This window comes from Camelus bactrianus, chromosome 23 (assembly GCF_048773025.1).
Source record: "Camelus bactrianus isolate YW-2024 breed Bactrian camel chromosome 23, ASM4877302v1, whole genome shotgun sequence".
In the NCBI taxonomy this organism is placed as follows: domain Eukaryota; kingdom Metazoa; phylum Chordata; class Mammalia; order Artiodactyla; family Camelidae; genus Camelus; species Camelus bactrianus.
In genome coordinates this window covers 25,562,062-25,582,747 of record NC_133561.1, presented here as the reverse complement: position 1 = coordinate 25,582,747, position 20,686 = coordinate 25,562,062, and the positions used below count along the sequence as shown (strand labels likewise).

General features: G+C 46.1%; 2 protein-coding genes across 4 annotated transcripts in view; both read left to right on the top strand.

Annotated features, from left to right (window-relative positions):
• The window catches only part of ATF3 (activating transcription factor 3), a 51,801-nt gene extending 49,464 nt beyond the window's left edge, over window positions 1–2,337 (top strand). For all 3 annotated transcript variants that reach the window (XM_074351839.1, XM_074351840.1, XM_074351841.1), the window contains exon 4: window positions 889–2,337. In XM_074351839.1, the coding sequence (XP_074207940.1) occupies window positions 889–1,086 (198 nt within the window). In that variant the 3' untranslated portion in view covers window positions 1,087–2,337. The remainder of the gene's footprint in view (window positions 1–888) is intronic.
• A 138-nt stretch (window positions 2,338–2,475) lies between these two features.
• GARIN4 (golgi associated RAB2 interactor family member 4) lies at window positions 2,476–18,705 on the top strand. Its single transcript, XM_010949492.3, has 3 exons — window positions 2,476–9,019; window positions 10,037–10,079; window positions 16,336–18,705. The coding sequence occupies exon 1, from the start codon at window positions 5,987–5,989 to the stop codon at window positions 7,745–7,747; it is 1,761 nt and encodes a 586-aa protein (XP_010947794.1). The 5' UTR covers window positions 2,476–5,986; the 3' UTR covers window positions 7,748–9,019; window positions 10,037–10,079; window positions 16,336–18,705.
• The last annotated feature ends 1,981 nt before the right edge of the window (window positions 18,706–20,686 follow it).

Genomic DNA, 20,686 nt, shown 5'->3' with positions numbered 1-20,686 from the left:
CATCTCTCATTTAGCTCACTATGAAAAGCCTTTAATTAATCTCTTCAAACAAGTTTATTTCCTTAATCCACAGACAGAGGTTACACTTGCTTTGCATTCGTGTCTTGTTCTTAACTTTGCAGCCCTTCTCCTCAGAGCAGCCAATAGTCTGTGCTCCTGGCTGCGTTCAGCCAGCCCCTCTTCCAGAAGGGAGAGGAAGCAGTGGGATGTGCACCTGTGGGCTGGTGGAGCAGGCTGTGATGCCGTCTTTCCAGCAGTTGTGTCCCACCCCCAACAAGTGTGGACAGGCTAGGGCAGAGTCTTCACCCAGGGTCCATAGGTCCCCAAGGGTTCTGTTGATTGCTTCAGGAGGTCAGTGAAAATTAAGACATTTTGGGTATTGCTATGTACATTCTTTCTGGGGAGATGAGCTTCTCAATGAAACCAGTGACTCATAAAAGACCAAGCACCATGAGACTGGATTTCTTTCCAGCCCATAAGGCCTTTGCAGGTCCAGAAGACCTGCCTATGGGCTGTTGGACTCACATAAAGGAGATCTCTGTGCCATTGGTTCTATTACTGTTTCATTACTATAAGAGTCACGATTTGCCTCAACCTTGAGTGGAAACTCAAGGGCATCTCTGAAGGAGCCTCCAAGTTCAAAGGCTTCTCCAGGCTGTGGATTCTCCCAAACCTAATGCTGCTGCACTGGCTTTGTGGAGCACTGTAACAGGGAGCCGACGGCATTCCTCCTGCAGGCCACTCCCAGCTTGATGAGCCCCGTGGAATGTTCCAGCCACGTTCCAGCCGTTACTCCTACCACCCAGGAGCACTGGCAGGCCCCTCCCCCGGCCCCATCCTCACTGGACCTTGGCTCCCTTCCTAGTATCTCTGTTGCTTGTCCCCCAGGAGTCGGAGAAGCTGGAGAGTGTGAATGCTGAACTGAAGGCCCAAATTGAGGAGCTCAAGAATGAGAAGCAGCATTTGATATACATGCTCAACCTTCATCGGCCCACGTGTATTGTCCGGGCTCAGAATGGGCGGACTCCGGAAGATGAGAGAAACCTTTTTATCCAACAGATAAAAGAGGGAACACTGCAGAGCTAAGCAGCCATGGTATGGGGGCAACTGGGGAGTCCTCATCAAATCCTCCTTTTCCATCTGAAACCCTGAAGCCATTGGAGATCTGACTTCCTGTGCACCTCTCACATCCCAGCAGCAGAGAACCATGAAGGCTTGAGGGCCCTTGGTGACTCAGCTGGGCCTTTCCACTCCACCCCAGGGTGGACTTTGGACCAGGGCAAGGGTATCTTTTGCCTCAACTCCAGGATTTAGGCCTTAACATGTTGGCCATCCTTGGATTCTCCAGATGGCCTCTGGTTAGGGTCCTGCCTGCCTTTCATCTGGATTCTACAAAAACCAGGACTCCCACCATTAGGATTCATGCAGAAGCAGTATCTGTAACTTGGGTGGATGGGGCCACCTCCTCTGCTGCTGCTGCCAGGCTCACTCATATGGGACGTGGAGTAAGAATGGCATCTCGTGAAAGTTGTGCAATGGCCAGGGTTGTGCTTGCTAGCAAATATGCTGTTCTGTACAGGAATGACTGCGTGCAAGGTGTTCGTTTCAAAACTAGGCGTTGTGTTCTTCCGATGTTTGCACCACACAACACCGCTATGACTTTTTCGCGACTTTCCTCAGACCTGGTTTCTGAGAGTTTGGGGGGCTATCACCATGGGCAGTGTCTTACAAAATGTTCAGGTGGCCAGAAAAGCGTGTCAGCCCTGGGAGAACAAAACGGCCGGCTAGCAGAGAGTCCGGTTTTCGTGCCAACAGAGAAGGCCTCCTTCCCCTTGGCACCCAGGCATTAACGCAGGTCCTCTGTTGCAAACTCAGTTATAACATCACAGGAAGAACGCAGAGACAGAGTCCAGGTTCCCAAGGGTTAGGACTCTCTGCTCAGTGACTTAGGTCAGGAATCTTTTCTAGGCCGGATGAGCCAAAGAATATTCCATTTTCCTTTTCTTGCGGTTGAAAACCACATTCAGTGAAGACGCATTTGAAGCCAGGTGATGCCTAGGCTTTAGCATTATTAGATGTTAATGGCATTGTTTTTGTCATGCAGATGTTTGTAGAAATCTGGCCCAGAGTGTTTATAGCTGTGAGAAAGTCACTCACACTGGCCATGAGGACTCTGGCTACAGTCTGTTTAAATTCTGATGTTTCTGTGAAATCCTCAGAGTGTTTAATCCTACTCAGTAGTCTCATTACAATTTTCTGTAAGAGAAAATATTACTTATTTATCCGAATATTCCTAACCTGTCAATGTAATAAATATTGGAACCAAGACACAGTGAACTTAAGTGTTGCGCAGGTTTCTGTTCTTTAAAATCAGTGGTTTGTTGAGATCTAACCATCCCCTTCCTCTCTCCTTTGGAGATGGCGGCGTGGGGGAGTGGTCTCAAGTTACATATATTCTTCAAGTGTTTTTCTTTGTTCTTTGGCATACAACTAGGTAGGATATTTGACTTTCAATCCTGTTTCTCAGTCTGTGGTTTCTGATGTTCAATTTCTCATTGACAAATTCTAGAACATGGCAGCAAGTATATCCTTTAGATTAACTATTTGGTATTTAGAATTTTGATATAAAAGTTGAATACCTTAACTATCATTTTCTCTGATATATAAAACCTAACATGTACGTACGCCTGTTGTTCAACATGAGCCATGGACACCTTGCATTTGTCACAGATCTTGTCATGAACTCGTCACTTGAATTACATCTCTTATAATGTCCAAATATGGATCTCATTGTTGCAAATATATATTTCAAATTTGGAAAAGAATGGCGGGGAGGATGGGAAGGAAGAGAGGAAGAGTGAGGACGAGAGACAGTATAACTAGACAGGATAGGCGTGATAATTCAAAGAAAAGGAGTCCACCTAATTTTCTGGACTCTCCAGAGCATATGATTGCTTAGGTCTGTAACAGAACCAGGGTCCCTCGCTCTTTGCCTGTACATATATGTAACATTCACAGGCAGGAAATAAAAAGTGGCTACTCTGCCACCAATGCCATTCTTCAGAGAGGTTCTGGTTTCATTAAATGTTAGATTCATGCACGTGAATGGTGCCTGCTCCTTTGAACTTGTGTATGATTCCTTTAAACTGTCACTTGTGACACAGGCATCCTAATTTTGCTGCTTTAATTACATATCAGGGTAGTTCCTAATTTGTCAAGAGCATCTTGTAGAAGTACCATTCACCACTCTTTTCAGGAGATAATCTATTTTCCTTATCTTGGTGGAGGGGGAAAAATTTCTCTGCATTCACCTTCTGGTCATGCCACCAATCAGCTGCTGTGAAACTCAAGACATTTTTAAGCTGCCATGGACAACAATGAATTCAAGAGGAAGGAAGGGGTGGTGGCTGTGGCAAGAAAGACTGATCTGAGAAATGCACTGTAAATCATTAGTGGAACTGTAAATTCTTTTAATGAACACATTGAAAATAGTTTTGTGTAACCAAGTTTATGTTTTGCTACTATAATTTTTTTTAAAAGGATGAATATGTATTTACCATCAAGTTACTTAGTTCATCTAGTTTCACACTTGACAGAGAGGGAAGGTGGGGTTCTGAGAGAATTAACTTGGCTGGGACCTCTGCCAGAGTCAGACACCTGGTTTGACAAGGTCTTTTCCTTGGGCTGCCACTTGCTGGGGTGGTGACATCACACTGGGAGAGCATGGAGAGCCCACCCTCCCTCCTCTCTCCTGCCTTCATCGTGACCCCTTGCCTTTCCCTGGGATCTGACCTGACAGCTGTTTCAGAGTAAAGAGCTGTAAGGGGTTCTGGCCCAGATCAGGGGTCCTGGAATTGAAACTTGCACCTTCTGCCTGGAGTGAAGATGCTGACCATTTTCCATCTTTATCCTAATTTCTCCCCTGGGCTTTGAATAAACCCTGAAATACCAAGCTTTGCCTGTCTTCTGCATCCTACACTCTTTGGTCACATTCCCACAGTTTCTCTGTGGAGTCAAGTGTTTCATGGATCTGCCTCAGGAAGAACCTTAGAGGAGGCCAGGTTTGCCCAGTGAGGATCCTTCCGTGTTCTTATAGTGGCTCTAACCCCAGAAGCGTCTCTATTTGTCTTATCAAGAACTGCTCTGAGGAGCACGGAGGCTAAAAAGGCCAGCTGAGTCTAATGCTAATCATAGTAAATCAAACAAAGACAAATATGACATTGACACAACATTGTAAAATGACTAACTCAATAAAAAATGTTAAAAGAAGACAAATATAACATAAGTGATATCACTCATATGTAGAATCTAAAAAAATGAGACAAATGAATTTATTTAGAAAACAGAAACAGACTTACAGACATAGAAAACTAACTTATGGTTACCAAAGGGGAAAGGGGTGGGGGAGGGATAAATTAGGAGTTTGGGGTTAGCAGATACAAACGGCTACATATAAAATAGATAAACAAGGTCGGACTGTATAGCACAGGGAAGTACATTCAACACCTTGTAATAACCTATAATGAAAAAGAATATGTATATATATGTATGACTGAATCCCTATGCTGTACACCAGAAACTAACATAACATTGTAAATCAAATATACTTTAAAAAGTGGCCAGGAGGGAGGAGAGGATGAGGGTCATAAGAGAGAATAATAGGCTTCCATATGCAGTCTGTTTGCACAAGTATAGGGGAGGGGAGAGTCTGCGGTGATCCCCTGGATAATTTAATCCCCAAATCAGCCCAGTTGCTGTCTTGGGTTCTCTTCATAACATATGCACACATGCAGAATTAATTATGCAGCTTCTAATGATGCACTAAGTAGGTCTCCTTAAAGGTACTTAAATCAGTGCAGTTTGCAAACATTTGGGTGGCTGAAGCTTTCCTTCGGGGCAAAGCACTACAGTGGTTCAGAACAAAGGCTTTAGAATCAACTACATCTACATTCAAATACTGCCTTCACTACCGTTAGTTCTGTGAACTTAGATAAGTGATAAAACCTCAATTTCTTTACCTGTAAACTGGAAAATGTAGCAACAGCACCAAACTCAATGGGTTCTTATGATCACATGTCAAGAATATAGCATGGTGCCTATGAGAAGCAAGTTTTAAAATTTTCATTTTGTAACTCCACTTTTTATTTCCTTTATGATTTTTTTTTTATTGAAATAAAGTCAGTCTACACTGTTGTGTTAATTTGGAGAAGCAATTTTAATGTTATTTTTAAAAATCATCATCGTCAACGCTCACTGAGATTTTATGAAAGGACAGACTAAGGCCCAACACTGCCAATTCTAGGTTATTTGAAAAAATTAAACCATGAGCTCATATAGTTCAAATCTATCCCATTATCTTATTTACCTATAGATTTTGTCTAGTTGCTGAATTTGGAGGAGAAAAAAAGCAACCACACAAAATTTTCCCATTTGGAGAAATTTTTACTTGGTACCCACCTGAGTCTCTGGCAGGGTGGGCCTGTCCTCTGTAGGGTCAATGGGGTGTTTGGGGGAAGATGGTGGCCCTGCCCAGAGGGGGTGGCTGGAGGATACGAACAAAGGGGTATGTGACAGTGACAGGTCACAAAGGCAGCAGAGGATAAATATGCCTGTGCAGAGGGTTTAGGCTGAGAGAGTGGTTGCTTCTCTCACTAGTACTGCAGTTCACAGCCTCTCGGGAAGATAAAAAATCAGAAGCAGAAGTGAGGTGAGGCAGAGGGGAGCCTATCATACCCCTCTATACTTGAAGAGATTCAGCCTGGGGGCCAGGCATCCTACAGCATCCCCACCTGGATCATCTGTGCCCCCACCCCTGCCTGAAGCAAAGGTGGGGGGCCCGAGGGTAGGGGTGGGCTTGGGAGACCTGTTGTGGAGCCACCTGTGACACGCAGGAGCTCCACTGCTCCCTCTTCTGCCAACGAGGCCAAGGAAGGGAAGACCCAGGGACCTGTCTTGCCAGCACTGCTTGTCGTGACCAAAGACAGCCATGAGCAGGGAGTTTCTGTTACCATATTACACGGCCCAGAGCGGCTCGGGAGTGGGCATGTTCAACACTGCCATGGGGAAACTGCAGCGGCAACTGCACAAGGGAGAATACGACATATTCAAGTACGCACCGATATTTGAGAGCGACTTTATCCAGATCACCAAAAGGGGAGAAGTGATCGATGTGCACAACCGTGTCTGCATGGTGACCGTGGGCATTGCATCCACCAGCCCCATCCTCCCGCTCCCAGATGTCATGCTGCTGGCCCGACCAGCCGCCGTCTGTGAAGAGCATGCTGGGCGGGGCCAGGCCACCAAGGGGAAAGGCCGCAAGGCTGCCAAGACCTTAGAGCTCACCAGGCTCCTTCCCTTGAAGTTCATGAGGATCTCCATTCACAACCGCGAGAAACAACAGCTGCGCCTTAAGTTCGCTACGGGCCGCTCCTGCTACCTGCAGTTGTGTCCCCCTCTGGATGGGCGGGAAGACCTCTTTGCCCATTGGGAAAAGCTGATTTACCTCCTGCGGCCACCAGTGGACAGTAACAGCAGCACCTGTGCCATTCCAGCAGGAGACATGATCTGCATGCCGGTGTTTGAGGAGGAGGACAGGAGGAGCCCAGCAGCGTCGGATTTCCAAGGAAAAGGGGATCAAGACCAGGTGAGCATCAGGAGCCTCCACGTGGGTTCCGAGGTGGCCGCGGCCACCTCTGCAGCTTTTGCTGGAGGGGAGGGGATCCAACTGGACTCCCTTAAACTCACTACCATTTCCTATGCAACCACCACAAACACAAAACCTACAGAGCTTGGCAAAGAGTCAGCAGCGAGATCAATGACAGAGGTGGCAGCGGCAAGCACTGCAGCAGGCACTTTGAGCATGGCAGGGTCCACATCTCCTGCCCCAGAACAGCTGGGCATGGCCACAGCAGCCACAGCCACCAAGAATCCAGGAGGAAGCAAAACCAAGCTAGCCACTGCGGGCACTGACAACATATCCCTGAGGAGCATGAGATGGGGCGTGGCAGGTGCCGTGAACAATTCGGGGTATAATTCCAGCACATCCACCAGCCTCTCCCCTGAGGCCAGCATGACTGTGGCAGGAGCAAAACCCAGCAAGACCATCAGAGGAACAGCCCACAGCGAAGACCAGGGGCCCCTCATCTCCACCTTACCACAGGAAGGCCAAGTGAGCGAACAGGATGGGAGGCCACAGCAAGTGTCCCAGGCCCACAAGGGAAGAAGGGAGAGAAGGGAGCGACGGGAAAAGGAGAGAGCTCTCAGGAGCTTCCAGCACCGCAGGTCAGGGGAAAGCCGCCATAGGGCATCGGGGGACAAGGTAATCCGAAAAGCAGCCAGCCAGTCCTCAGCCCGCCGTAGAGCCTCAAGAGACAACAAAAAGGAGAAAGGCCGTGGCAGCCCGGAGGACAGCAAGCGGGGTACAGCGCACAAGGGCATCAGCCACGCTCCCATTGCCAAGGAGTCCAGGACCTCACACAAATCAAGTAGGAGCTTATCCACAGGGAGTTCAGGTTCTGACACCAAGAGACTCAGCAGGATCAGCTCTTTCTTGAGGAGCGTCAGAGCCAATCTTACTACAAAAGCAGTGATTCCACCGCAAGATGAAGATGAGGACATCCTGGCTAAGGCAGTGGGAAGGACCAGCATGGAAGTGATCGTGGAGACAGCAGAGAGTGGCCAGGAGCTGGAGATCATCGATGCTGTGGAGGCTGAGACCATGGAGACAGTGACCTTTGAAGCCCATTAACAGGACCCAGAGCTGGAAGCTGCAAAGGGGACCAGGGCTCAGGGAAGTATCCCTGGAAAGCCTAATCCAGCTTCCTTACTGCAGTTTAAATAAAGAACCATACAACCAGAGAAAGGCATGTAGCGTTCTGTCTGAATCTCTAGGTCCTGAAGCCCAGTAGTGACCTCACAGTGGATTCTGTGATGTCAGCCGTGCTGCAGCCTGAGACCCCAGTGTCCAGGCAGGGGCAGCCCCACCTCACACACATGCTCAGTGGTACCAACAGGAATGCTGCATTTTGCCTCCCCAGAGCCACCGCTGAAAATCAGACTCCAGCCTGGGAAGGTCTATGGTCACCATCTCCCTAACCTTTTTATAAATGTTTATTCCCCCTGAAGGTCTGTAAACAAAGCAAGGACAGGCCTCCTATCCCCTCAGGCTAAATGGGGCAGCAGCATTTGCTGGCAATCAGAACAGTGAACACTCTCATCTAGACTTAGCCATTCCCTTCCTAGATACCTGGAGAAACACACATGTTCTAAGAAACAACTGTGAGAATGTTTATGGTAAAAATAATAGCAAAACACTGGAAACAGCCCAAGTTTCCATCAACAGAATTAATACAGCAGGGTATGAAGAGAGTGGGATATTCAATAGTGAAAAATGAATGAGCTACACACATTAGCATAGATCAACTTAACATGATTTTTAAAAACATTAAAGAATGAAATGTAATTCCACTTACAGAACTGTTCAGAAATAAGATCATATAATATATCACATACAGTATGTTTCATAAAGCTGTAGACAAAAATGAGGGAACAGTAAACAAAATTTGGGACAGTTTTCTCTAGAGTGGAAAGGCTAAATCAAGAACCACTGACACAAGGCTGTCAGTGCTGCTGGGAATTGTTCTCTCAAGCAAAGTGGTAGGCACACAGATGTATTTTTGACATTTTACTATCTCTGAAATCAGGATGGTCCTACAATTACCGTGGCAGTTGTGATAAAATTATTGCCAATGCTTTTCCCTTATGTTTTCACTTTCATGTATGCACAAAAGTGATATGTCAGAAAGGCTTGCTCTCTTTAAATTACATTTCCTAAAGGTAAATTACAAGAACACGTGTTTGGTTATTAGAAACAGAAGGAATGATATTCCTATTTTTACAGAGGAGAACACTGAAGCTCAGAGAAGGTAACCTGCTCCAGTCACACAATGGGATCTTCACAGAACCGTGATCCATCAGCCCATTTCCTTATGCAAAGCCCTGTCTGAAGCATGGGAAGGAGGTAAAGCAAACAAGCCTGAGACAGGACCAGCACAAGAACCTGAAACCCAGCATTCTTAACACTGTTTTCCCAAACTCTACAGAGATGAGCATCAATTTTACTGGATTGAGGGGAAGGAAACGTAGGTGCTGGGGAGACACCGTGATTCAGTTTTCAGACTACAGTGAGCTCACTGCCCTTAGCTGACCTTATTTCAAGAGCATCCAGACCACCTCCGAGCTGTGTCTGGCTCCCAGGCTTCTACCCCAGCCTCTGGTGTGACCCGAGCTGCAGCCACAAACAGGCTCCCACCTGGAATTCCAGGGTCCACTCTCAAGTGGGGCTGCCTCTGTCTGCAGCCCAGTCCTCCCCCCAGCTGCTAATTAAACTTTGGTTGTTTCTTCACACCAAATCTTCAGGAACTTTCTCTTTCTGGGGGTTCCAAAACGAAATCCTTACACCTTCACATGAGGGAAATTATTTGTTGGGTCACAGCATCCTCGCTGCTTGGACCTTCAGTCTGTGACTTCTACAGACATCATCACGGAGGGTGGGGAAGGTCTCTTCTGTTGGTGGAGGGAATGGTGGGCACTGGGCACCGATGAGAAAGGGGAATAGCCCAAGACCTACACATATCTACTGTTTTCTCTGGCCAAACAAGGTTCCTGACCCCAGGATGAGTCAAGTTATTCTTAAGAAAGAAGGGACATACCATGCCAAAGATTAGATACCAATTGGCCCTGTGAGAAAAACAACCTCAGAATCATTAACCTGGAGCTTCAGAGAAGCCTGCAGGCTGCGGGGAATCATAATTAATGGTTTACTCTTCACCAGCTTTTCCCTGGACTCACGGTGGAGAAATCATAAAAAGATCACATCACATTCCTTGGATCTTATGATTTTCACACAGGCAAATGCTGATTAACGCTGGTCTGGAGGAAGAAAATGTAATAAAAACACATGCATAGCTCTTAGCCCTTTATAAAGTTATTTAATATACGTGCCCCCTTCTGATTCTCACATCTCTCCATTCTGCAGATCAGCAAATGGAAGTTCTGAGCTTTTCAAGAACTTGCTCAAGGTGAGAGGCAATGGTGCAGAGAGGAAGCTACCTCAGGGGAACAACTTCTAAGTGACACCTACTCTGTGCTACCCGGGTCCTGCACAGAGGTATAGAGACAGTGGAGGGGAAAGGACAGTCGTGAGTAATTATCACAAATTTGAGTGACAGATGCAATGAGAGACACATGGTCAGGGACAGGATCCATTCACAGGAGGGGTTCCAGGGCATGGGAAGGAGTTGTCGGTTAGGGAGGACATCACTGAGGAGTTGGCAGTTTTAAGTATGAACAGGGCTCTGCCAGGTAGAGGGAGTATGAGGAGCCAGGGTAAAGGTAGTGGAGGGGTGGGCGAAGGGCAGGGAGAGTATCAGGCCACGGAAAAGAGAGTGTGCAAAGTACAAAGGCTCTAAATATCATGGTGTGTTGAGCAATTACAAGTATTTCAGTACTGCTGGTTGGTGAGAAAGAGAGGACAGACATGAGGCTGGAGAATCAGGCAGTTGGATCTCAGGGGACCTGGAGTACTGCATGAATGTCTGGGACTTGGGGAGCCACTGAAGGCTAGCCCTTGATGGGAGTAAGATCTCTCTGGCTCCAGGGTGAAGAGTTGACTGTCAGGGGGCTGTCGGAGACAGGGGATCCTCCAGGAAGCCACTGCATTAATACTGGCCAGATATGGGGAGGCCCAAACCTGGGTGGCACTGGGGAGACAGATTGGGGCAGAGTCAGGGGAGATGTTGAAAAGATGGAGAGATAGAACAGGACAATTTTCCAGCCCACATCCTGAAAGACAGGGAGCTCATGGTGTAGGCGTGGTACTCATCTAAAGAAGCGGAACTGACAAAACTGGAGGTGACTTTCCCCTACGGTGACTATCGGTCAGTAGAGGGGGTGGCCAGAAGAGAGGCTCATGGGAAAGCAAGGAGTAATGTGTTAAGATACAAAACAACAGCTTGTAGATGTACTACAGGGTAGGCTAAGGGTAAAACACCAGGATAAGGCAGCCAAGGTGGGTTGTGGGTCTTCAGCACCTGGAGATCTTGGAGAGGAGAGACCCCATGAGCAGCTCCTTGTTCATCTGGGCATGACATGTTTGAACAGAGCCCTCCACCCCATAGAGCCCCTTGTGGCCACATGCTGGTACTGCAGGTTGGCACTTGAATGAGGGGAGCCAGGACTGAGGCTGAGTCACCATGACCCTTCTTTCCCTTTGTCACAGCACAATTAACCTCATGCCAATCCCAGAGGTGTGAGCTGTGGGAGGCAAGAGGGTCTGGGTAGTGGGGATGTGTCTCATCCTTGTTGCAGGGCTCCAGGCCCCTGGTAGTAGAGTGGCAGAGTGTGAAATGGCTGAAAGGTCCCATGGGAGGCTGGAGATTCCAACTCAAGAGGACAATGAATGACCACCAAAAATATGGGTTGGGTAGAGTTAGTTAGGGTCGCTCTGCAGCCTGGAAGTCATTTTAGAAATAACTGTCGAGCACCTACCATGGGCAAGATAGGGAATGAGGGACCACGAGGATGTTCACACACACACACACACACACACACACACACACACACACACATGCCAGCACGCGCGCACACTAGTAACACAGATCGCAGTGTGGTGTGATAAACAACACAGGTTTGAACTGCCTGGGTCCATTTATACGCAGAGTTTTTTTTTAAATACACACAATCCAAGGTTGGTTGAATCCACAGATGAGGAACCACAGATTCAGAAGGCTGACTGTAAAATTTACACTTGGATTTTCAACTGGGCAGAGGATGAACGCTCCTAACCCCAACGTTGTTCAAGGGTCAACTTATAACATTCATACAGAAAAGTGTGTAACTGTAGGCACACCACTCAATGACATGTCACAAAATGAGCAACCCCACGTAACTAGCACCTGGTGAAGAATCAGAACATCACCACAACCCTGAAAGTACCCCTGTTTCAGTCACTAACAGGGAACCACTACCCTAGCTCCTAACTCCAGAGATAAACATTGTTTGCCTTTCAACTTTACATAAGTTGAATCACATAGTATGTTCTCTTTAACTCTGGTTTCTTTCCCTTAACATCATATTTATGAGATTTGTCCATGACTTTTTCCAGGCAATCGCTCATTCATTTTCACTGCTATACAGTATCCCATTGTGTGAATACACTACAATTTACTCATTCTGCTGTTGATTTGAGTTATTGCTAGTCTTGGGCTATTAAAAATAGTGCCACAATGAACATTTATATACATACTTTTTGGTAAAAATATACATAAATTTTGTTGGGCATATACTTAGGAATGGGATTGAACATATGCATTCAGCTTTAGATTATACTGCCAAGCTTTTTTCCCAAATGGCTGTGGAAATAATAATAATTCCAACCAGGAAGATAATTCCTACCAGGAATGTATGAAAGTCCTTGTTCCACATCCTTGCCAACATTTGATGTTGCTTATCTCTTTCATTTTAGTCATTCTAGGGGGATATAGTGACTTTTATCCCTTTTTCATGACAAAATATACTTAAAAATATATAATATGGTGATCTATAGAAAATGGTAATCTTGTTGTAATGTCCTTAATAGGCAAAAGTAAAAGTTGGTTTCCAAATTAATTTTGAAATTTCACACATCTCTGAAATCTTAAGAATCTTGTTTATACATTTTTAAGGGTTTTTCATTGCAAGGGAGCTTATTTTTTTAACATCTCCTACCATCCTGCTCCAGTACCTTCTGCTTTATAACAAACTATCCCGAAACTTCATGACTTAAAACAATAGGCATTTTCTGTTTGCAGCAACATGGATGGACCTAATGATTGTCATTCTAAGTGAAGTAAGCCAGAAAGAGAAAGAAAAATATTATATGATATCACTCATATGTGGAATCTTTAAAAAAAAAAAAAAAAGAACACTATGGATTCATCCACAAAACAGAAACAGGCTCACAGACTTAGTAAACAATCTTATGGTTACCCGGGAAAGGGGGTGGGAAGGGATAAATTCAAGAGTTTGAGATTTGCAAATGTTAGCCACTATATACAAAAATAAATTAAAAAGAAAAAGTTTTTTTATGTATAGCACAGGGAACTATATTCTTGTAATAACCTTTAATGAAAAAAATATAAAAACAAATATATGTATGTATATGCACAACTGGGACACTGTGGGACCAGAAAGTGACATATTGTAACTGACTACACTTCCTTAAAAAAAATGTTAAAAAAAAACAAGCATTTTCTAATATCTCAGAGATTCTTCCACATGAGGCCTATGGGCAAGGCTCAGTGGGGCAAATCTTCTGCTCCTCGTGGTATCAGGTGATGTCAGTAGCCTGGCCTGGAGAGTCAAAAGTGGCTTCATTCACAAGTCTGGTACTTGAGAGAAACAGCTAGAAGGTAGGCTCAGCTGGGACTGTCACTGGGAATGCCTACATATGGCATCTCCAGCATGACGGTCTCAGGTGGTCAGATGGCATCCCTCAGAGCAAGTGCCCAAGATAACCAAGTGGAAGCTGCTTCTGACTGAGCCTCAGAAGTCATCCCGCACAACTGCTCCACACTCCAGGGTTACAAGGGAGTCATAAGCCCAGGCCAGATTTAACAGAAGAGGAACTAGACGCTATCTCTTGTTAGGGAAATGGCAAGGCCACGTTGTAAAAGAACACAGAGGGTGGCAGTATCATCGTGGCCCCCTTTGGAAAATATAGTTTGCCACTGTCAAACCCACCCCACCCCACCCCTAACAAAGTAAACCTGGCCAGGATGCACCTGAGGAGCCCTGAGGGAACTGTGGTGGCCACCTCACCTCCTCCTCTTGTGCTCTCCCTTCTTCCTCATTTGCACTTTACTTTTTTACTCCCCTCTCTTCCTCTCCCCTTTCAGTTAACTAAACTCACCAGGACTCCCAATGGACCTTTCTTAATCCTTTCCTCCTCATCTCTCCCCACATGCCTTCAAGCTCTTTGACCTCTGGGTGCTAGATTACTGGAACACCTAGAACCATAGCATGTCAGGCCCAGAAGGATCTTGACTAATTCCAAATGCACTTTACAGATGAGGAAGTTGAGGCCTAGAGAGGAAAGGGACTTTCCCAAGGTCCAACTTCAAGTAAATAGTGGAGTTCTGGCTAGCACAGCACAAAACATAGTCTACAATGGGTCTCAAAGAACGTCAACACTTGCTTTTCATTTCTGATTTTCTGAAACTAAAGCCATTTGTTTCTGTTTCACATTCATTTTCTCACCATCACAATGTCCTTTTGGCCTCTTGGTTAAGGAACGAAATCAATGCTGGCAAGCTTCTGTGCCCAGAGAGGGCTATCCCAGCCCTGGGCCAGCCCAGCCTTCAGAGATGGATAGAGGGGAGTGGGGTTGTGGATGCAGCAAGTTGGGATCCATGCAACCAGCCCCCCCCCCAACAACCTCCTTGTACCCCAGACACAAGTAGAGCCTTTCTAATCCTGAAGTCTAAGAATTCCCTGAATTCAAGTATCAACTAGCAGCCAGTTTTGGAATTTTCTGGGCATTCATGGATGGTCTATTTAACTTAGGCTGATGATAACTGAAGTCAGGCTGAGGATAATTCGGAGGTGACACAGGACAGGAAGACACAACTTTTAAGGCCAGGCCTAAAAGACAGCTCTGTTATGTTAAAGTCTATTTCCTCTGTTAACTCCAAGCAAGAGGAGTCTGGATCCCAGAGTAGCCCAGGCTGGACCACTAGACATCCCAAAGCACAGCAGCTGAATCTTGAGGAAAGAGCAAGAGCTGGAAAAAAAGCAGGGGAACTAGCACATTGGCACATTGCTCTGGGATCTGAGTAACAATAATGTGGAGAACAGCCTGCTAAGAAGTATCTCAGAATTTTTTGTAATCCACCAGCCCAGTGCTTTTGGCTACAGATAGCAGCTCTGCAAGTCAGTGACAAACTGAGAGTGGGACATAGGTGTGCTGTCAGGGAAGTCACCTTAGGCCAACAGTGAGAATCCCCAAGGCTGTCTGTGTACCGAGGACAGGGGGAGAATTGTCATCTGTGCAGGATTCTGTTAGGAGGAAGGGATTGAAAAAATTATTTTAATTGGTATAGCCTGCAAGTTCCTTTAGGAGAGTGGCCATGTCTTATTGCTTCTGGGTCCCCAGGTGCAGTATAGAGCTTGGCATATATTATGGGCTCCATAAATGTTTGTTAGAAAGACCTACAGTCACCAGTCCATCAGTCATTCTCCTGTATCCAGGCGTGACTGTGACCTTCCATAGTCCCCTCCTCCCCTCCTTCCAGCAGCCCTCTGCCAGCTCTAACTCACAGGGGACCCAGGACATGGAGAGACATCACTAATGAAGTTTAGGCCCTTCTTGCCTGCCATGCCAGACCCTCCCCAAGGACCCTCTAGTGGGAGTGAAACAAAACATGGAGGGTCCCATGCCTTTCTTTTTACCGGGGTCCCTTTCTCCAGCCATGTCTCCTTCCTGCCAAACAAATAAAGGAGCACTTTCTTTTCCTTCATACTCCCCTCCTGGAGAGAGAGAAAAAAAAGAAACATCATCAGCCAACAGAGTCGTTTCCCAGCCTGTGGTTGGCCAGAGCCCATGCCTGGCCCTCATCTACACAGTCTGCTTCTGTGGCTGCATCAATTTGAGTTGAAATTGCACAAGCAACTGCCACACTGGGCACAGAGCCTAAACTGGGAGCCCACCCCATGCTTCTCTCCAAGTTCTGTAATCTTTTCATTGCATCTTATTTGGAACTGTTGCGTATAATGATGGTAATATCAATTGAGTCCCTCCTCTTAGGCAGTCACTGTTCTAAGAACTCTGTAGGAATTATTGTGTTTTGTTCCTTCTCCACAACTCTATGAAGTAGGCAATATTATCCCCATTTTACAGATGAAGAAATTGAGACACAGACGAGCTCAAATAATTTACACAAGGCCCCCAGTGGTGGAGCCAGGATTAAATCCCAAGAGGTCTGACATCCCTGACCCCACCATGGGGTGACTCCATGAAGAACATAGCCTTAGACGGTGTCAGACCCTACCCTGTGGAGAGTGGCCAGCCTGCAGCCAGCAGTCAATAAACTCCATGGCTTAGAACCATGGATGGTACTAAGAACAGTGGGTACCACATTGAATACCACCCTCCCCTCAAGCTGTGTGGCCACTGGGGAAACAACTGGTATTTGTGGGCAGAGTGGCCTGTTCCTTCTTCTGGAAAAACAATGTAAGTCTTGTCCTGCTGTCATCTGTCTCACCTGGAACCACCTGAAAATCTGTCATCTGCACTTTCAGGCTGTGACACCTCAGAGAATCCCCTGACAGACCCAAGGGATGACTTTCCAGGCCCCAGCAAGAAATCCCAGTCCAACACCTGCCTGGTGAGAGAGGATGGAAATGGCCCCTGGGGAACCCGCCTGGCCACACACTATCTGGGACCACTAACTTGCTAGGTAACAAATGTCCACTCTCCATTCTAACTAGCCACGCTGTGCTTGCCACCAACTTGCTTCTACTTAACGCGCCCACTCTTGCTCCTTCTCCCCTCTCCCCTTTTTCCCTTCCCCCATGGGCTGTCGCCATCTCCAGTGAGAGGCTCTGTCTCACTGGGACCTTCCATATCTGCTCCCACCCCTGCCCCTAGCTTTGCTCCCTTCTGATCTTTACTCAGATCTGAGGGTCCCTCCTCACTCAGCTCCTGTTCCACTGACCTACCCCCGCACCCACCATGTGACTCAAATTCCCTCTCATAGGCTCCAACACATTAGGGGAGGAAGCTTCAAGGTCCAGAAAACAGAGGGAAAACACTGATACAGCTCTCTGGGCCCAAGGCAAGGCTCTGTAAGCCAAGGGGATGACAGGATCTCCTGCTTACAAGTCAGGGCTACCACCCTCTCTGAGGATGAGGCAGCCTTCCTCTGCCACTTCCTTGGGCCACAAAAGCCAGAGCCCATTTGCATTAATTCCTGGGGTTGCTTAGACTTTGAGTGGCATGCTAATTTATGCAAACTTAATGCAAATGAATATAGAAAACTATGTGACCCTAGATTTACTGGAAATCAGAGGCCTCCTTGACAGGAAGACTTAGGGAAATTTTGGAATCTACTTCCCAAGAGAAATTTAAAAATAGGGTGGCCTCCAGTTGGGGTTGGGGAGGGATATGGCTGGAAGTCATTCAGAGGAAGGAGCACAGCCTGGGCGCCGAGTCGTTACTAAGTGACCCAGCAAGAAGTCTGAGGAAGAGAAAGCATCTGGCTGCCAAGCCTTCCCTGCTTCTCCTCTCTTGGCTCTGAGCTCCGGTCCAGCCCCACACCCTGCCAAAACCACCCCACAGGGTACAAGCTGGAGGGCACTGCATTTCTGCAACAAGGCGTTTTATTTGTGTCTTCGTCCCCATGACAACACTCTGCTATTCTCCTCTCTTCTTGCATCTTCTGGATTGACTCTCTTCTACTTGTCCTCATTAGGTATGGCTGGTCAAGTGAACAGAATGTTCTGGAACCTGGCCAGGGGGGTTAAGCAGTCTGGATGTTCCTATCAAGAAGGCCTCAGAGGATAGCTGTCGAGTAGGTCAACTCAGGCATAAAGCCTTAGTTGTCTCATTTGCAGGAGGAAGGAGAGGAGGGCCACTCCAAGAAAGGACGGGAGAGAAGAAGGTGGCTCCAGAAGCAACAACCTATTCTATTGCCTCTAGGATGTGCTGAGTAACTCCAAGAGGGAGAAACTGATCTTTTCTTAAAGATTTCACCAGAAGAAAAGATTTTTTCCAAAATCTTTCCAACAGTCTGCTAAGTGTCATCAGAACTTTCTAGTTTACATTAACATAAATGCTTTGTGCTGCCAGGGAGGTCATTTTCTTCCCATTCTTTCCTCCAGGTAACTAGGAAACAGTTGCTTCTGGTTGTTAAGGTAATACTCCAGCAAACCCTTAACACGTGCCATGAAAAGACCTTAAGACAAACTCCCCCAAGATTCGAAGTCCACCTCACTGCTTCCTTGAAAGATGACCTACACTGAACCCTCCACCTCAGGGGACAGGGAGAGCTGTGTTCTCATCTGTGTCCCCCTAACTAGGTAGAAGGTTTGCTGAATGCCAACTTTCAACTAGTCAGTATTTGGGGTTACTCAGAAGAAAGGAAATGTGCTCTTCCACATATTTAAAAGGGAAGGACACACTGTGTATCAAGCATATCATGTATATTACATCTTTTAAGTCTTACAACCATCCCACTAGATGTGTATAATTCCCATTGTACAGATGAGGAAACTAAGGCTAAGAGTTAAAGTCATTTGCCCGAGGTCACACAGCTGATACATGGTTGTAGCAGACCTTCTACTGCTCATTACTATCCATTTTCTCCTTTTTTTCTTAGGGATGTGTTAAACTTTATTTCCTGACCCTCTTGCTATCAGTCTGACCACATCACTGGTCAGTGAAATAGGGACAGAAGTGATTTTGTCACTTCTGGTCCTAATTCATGAAAGCCTTGGTCCATCATCCTTCTTCCTATCACTATCTGGAAGACCCAGGGCAGTAGGAAGCCATGAAGATGGGAGAAGGAGCTGGCTCCCTGAATGACTATATGGAGCAGAGCATCCTTCACCCTGCCCTCTGCTACCTGCATTGGACTATAACTTGGATGAAGTAAACCTTCACTGTGTTAATCCACTGAGAGTTTAGTTTGTCCTAACCAACAGCATGGTGACGGCAAGATGTGAAGCACAGTTCGTCAGACTCTAAAGACTCTCCTCTCTCATTAAGTCGTACTGCCACAAATACAGCAGAAATAGAAAAGTCCAACTATAAAATATTATCTAATCCCACAGTTCACCTCTCCCCCACCATGCCTCTCCAAGAAGTAGATTCCTAAAGACTTTAGAGGAAATTGGGTAAACAAAAACATAAAATCAAGCAAGCAACTGACAAATATTTGTTGACTGCGTTCTACCTGCCAGGCATAGACAAACTACTTTAGCTGTCACCTTGAGGTCATGAACTCTGCCCTTTGCTCTTCCAGATGGGAGGGGGACAGAGGATAGTGTGGGAGGCAAGCATAAGCCTGTTGTTTTTAGCAGTGAGATTCTTACCCTCATTCTCCCCTTGGGTTAAGAAGGTGCCTGGGGAGTGTCTGATTTTATATTTGAGATGAGGAATAGACTTTCAATCAGAAAAATATTTAAAATACACTATTTTACTCATTTCACATTTTACAGATGGACAAACTGAAACTCAGAAAGGCTTAGTAATAGCCATGGGCCATGGTGGCAGAAGTTAAATTTGAACTCAGCTTTGTCTGTTTCCAAAGTCCTTCCTCACTGCACTATGCCAGTGTCTCTTAAACTGGGCTGCTCTTCAGAATCACCAGGGGAATAGTTAAAATCCAGATTCCCAGGCTTGGTGCCTAACTTCCAAATCACTGTCCTGGGACAGGCCTCAGCAATCTGTCTTCACACACACCCAAGGCATGAGCCTAGACCAGCCACATTTGGGATCCACTACTCGGTGCCTCGCAGTGGGAAAGACTAAGAGGGTACGTGGAGTGGGGACATGGAGGGAGTGGAGGGGAGGAGCACAGAGGGGGGCCTTCTACTGACTAGTCCAGGGCTTGCCCTGTTCACAGTTGAGATCCTGGCCCTGAGACCAGGAGGACAATTAATGAAATCAAGACACCGCCTTTCTACTCAACTGTTTTCCTTACATCTCTACTGCGGAAAGAGGGTACCACTCTTGTGGAATTCTGCTGCACAGTCATCTTCAGACCTATTTTTAAACTTGCCAGATACAAAGAAAGAAAAGTCTGTCGAGGTTCAGAACGTGCTAGTCATTTTCGTGATTCAGTAAAACTGCTTGGATTTAGTGCTCATTGCTTCCAAGCTTGTGTGCTCTGAGAGGCAGCTGGGATGAAACTGGCTGCCACACTATCTTGGAAAGGGATTCATGAAGAATGGAGCCAAAACCCACCAGAGGGTACAGTTTAGCCATGAGGAACTGAATGGTTACTTAAGGAAACATTTTAGCATATTTGTATATTTAAACTGGCACCATGGGAGCTCTGCTGGGAAACAGGAATAACTGTGACCATTTATTGAGAGCTTGGTTTGTACAGGTTCACAATCCCTTATCCATAAGATGACCCTATAATTTATCATCCAAACTGGGCAATTGTGAAAGTTGGGAGAGTCTGAATAATTTCACCAGGACAAGTGTAAACCGGAATGTCTCAAGCAAACTGGGATGTATAAACCCTTTATCCAAAACACTGAGGCCAAATAAATGGGTTTCAAATTCAGACATTTTTTTCAGGTCTTATAGGTAATACTGTACATTTGTATGTGTGTGTGTGTGAGACTAGGTAGGGGGATACCCTAGGGGAATCTAGGGCAGCACCTCATAATCAAACATATTTCTGCAGCAAATTTATGAATATTCACAAGTGGGGTAAATAGGCACTTTAGGTCAAATTTTGCCATCTAACGACTTAAGAAAAATACTTGTTTTCCGAAAAATTTGGAACATTCTTTTTTTTTTTTAATTGAAGTATAGTTGATTTACAATGGAAAACTCTTTCTCAAATTGTGGAAAGGGCTTGTAGACCTGTACCAAGAGCTTAAGTGCTTTTCATACGTGGCAGAGATGCTAGCTGTC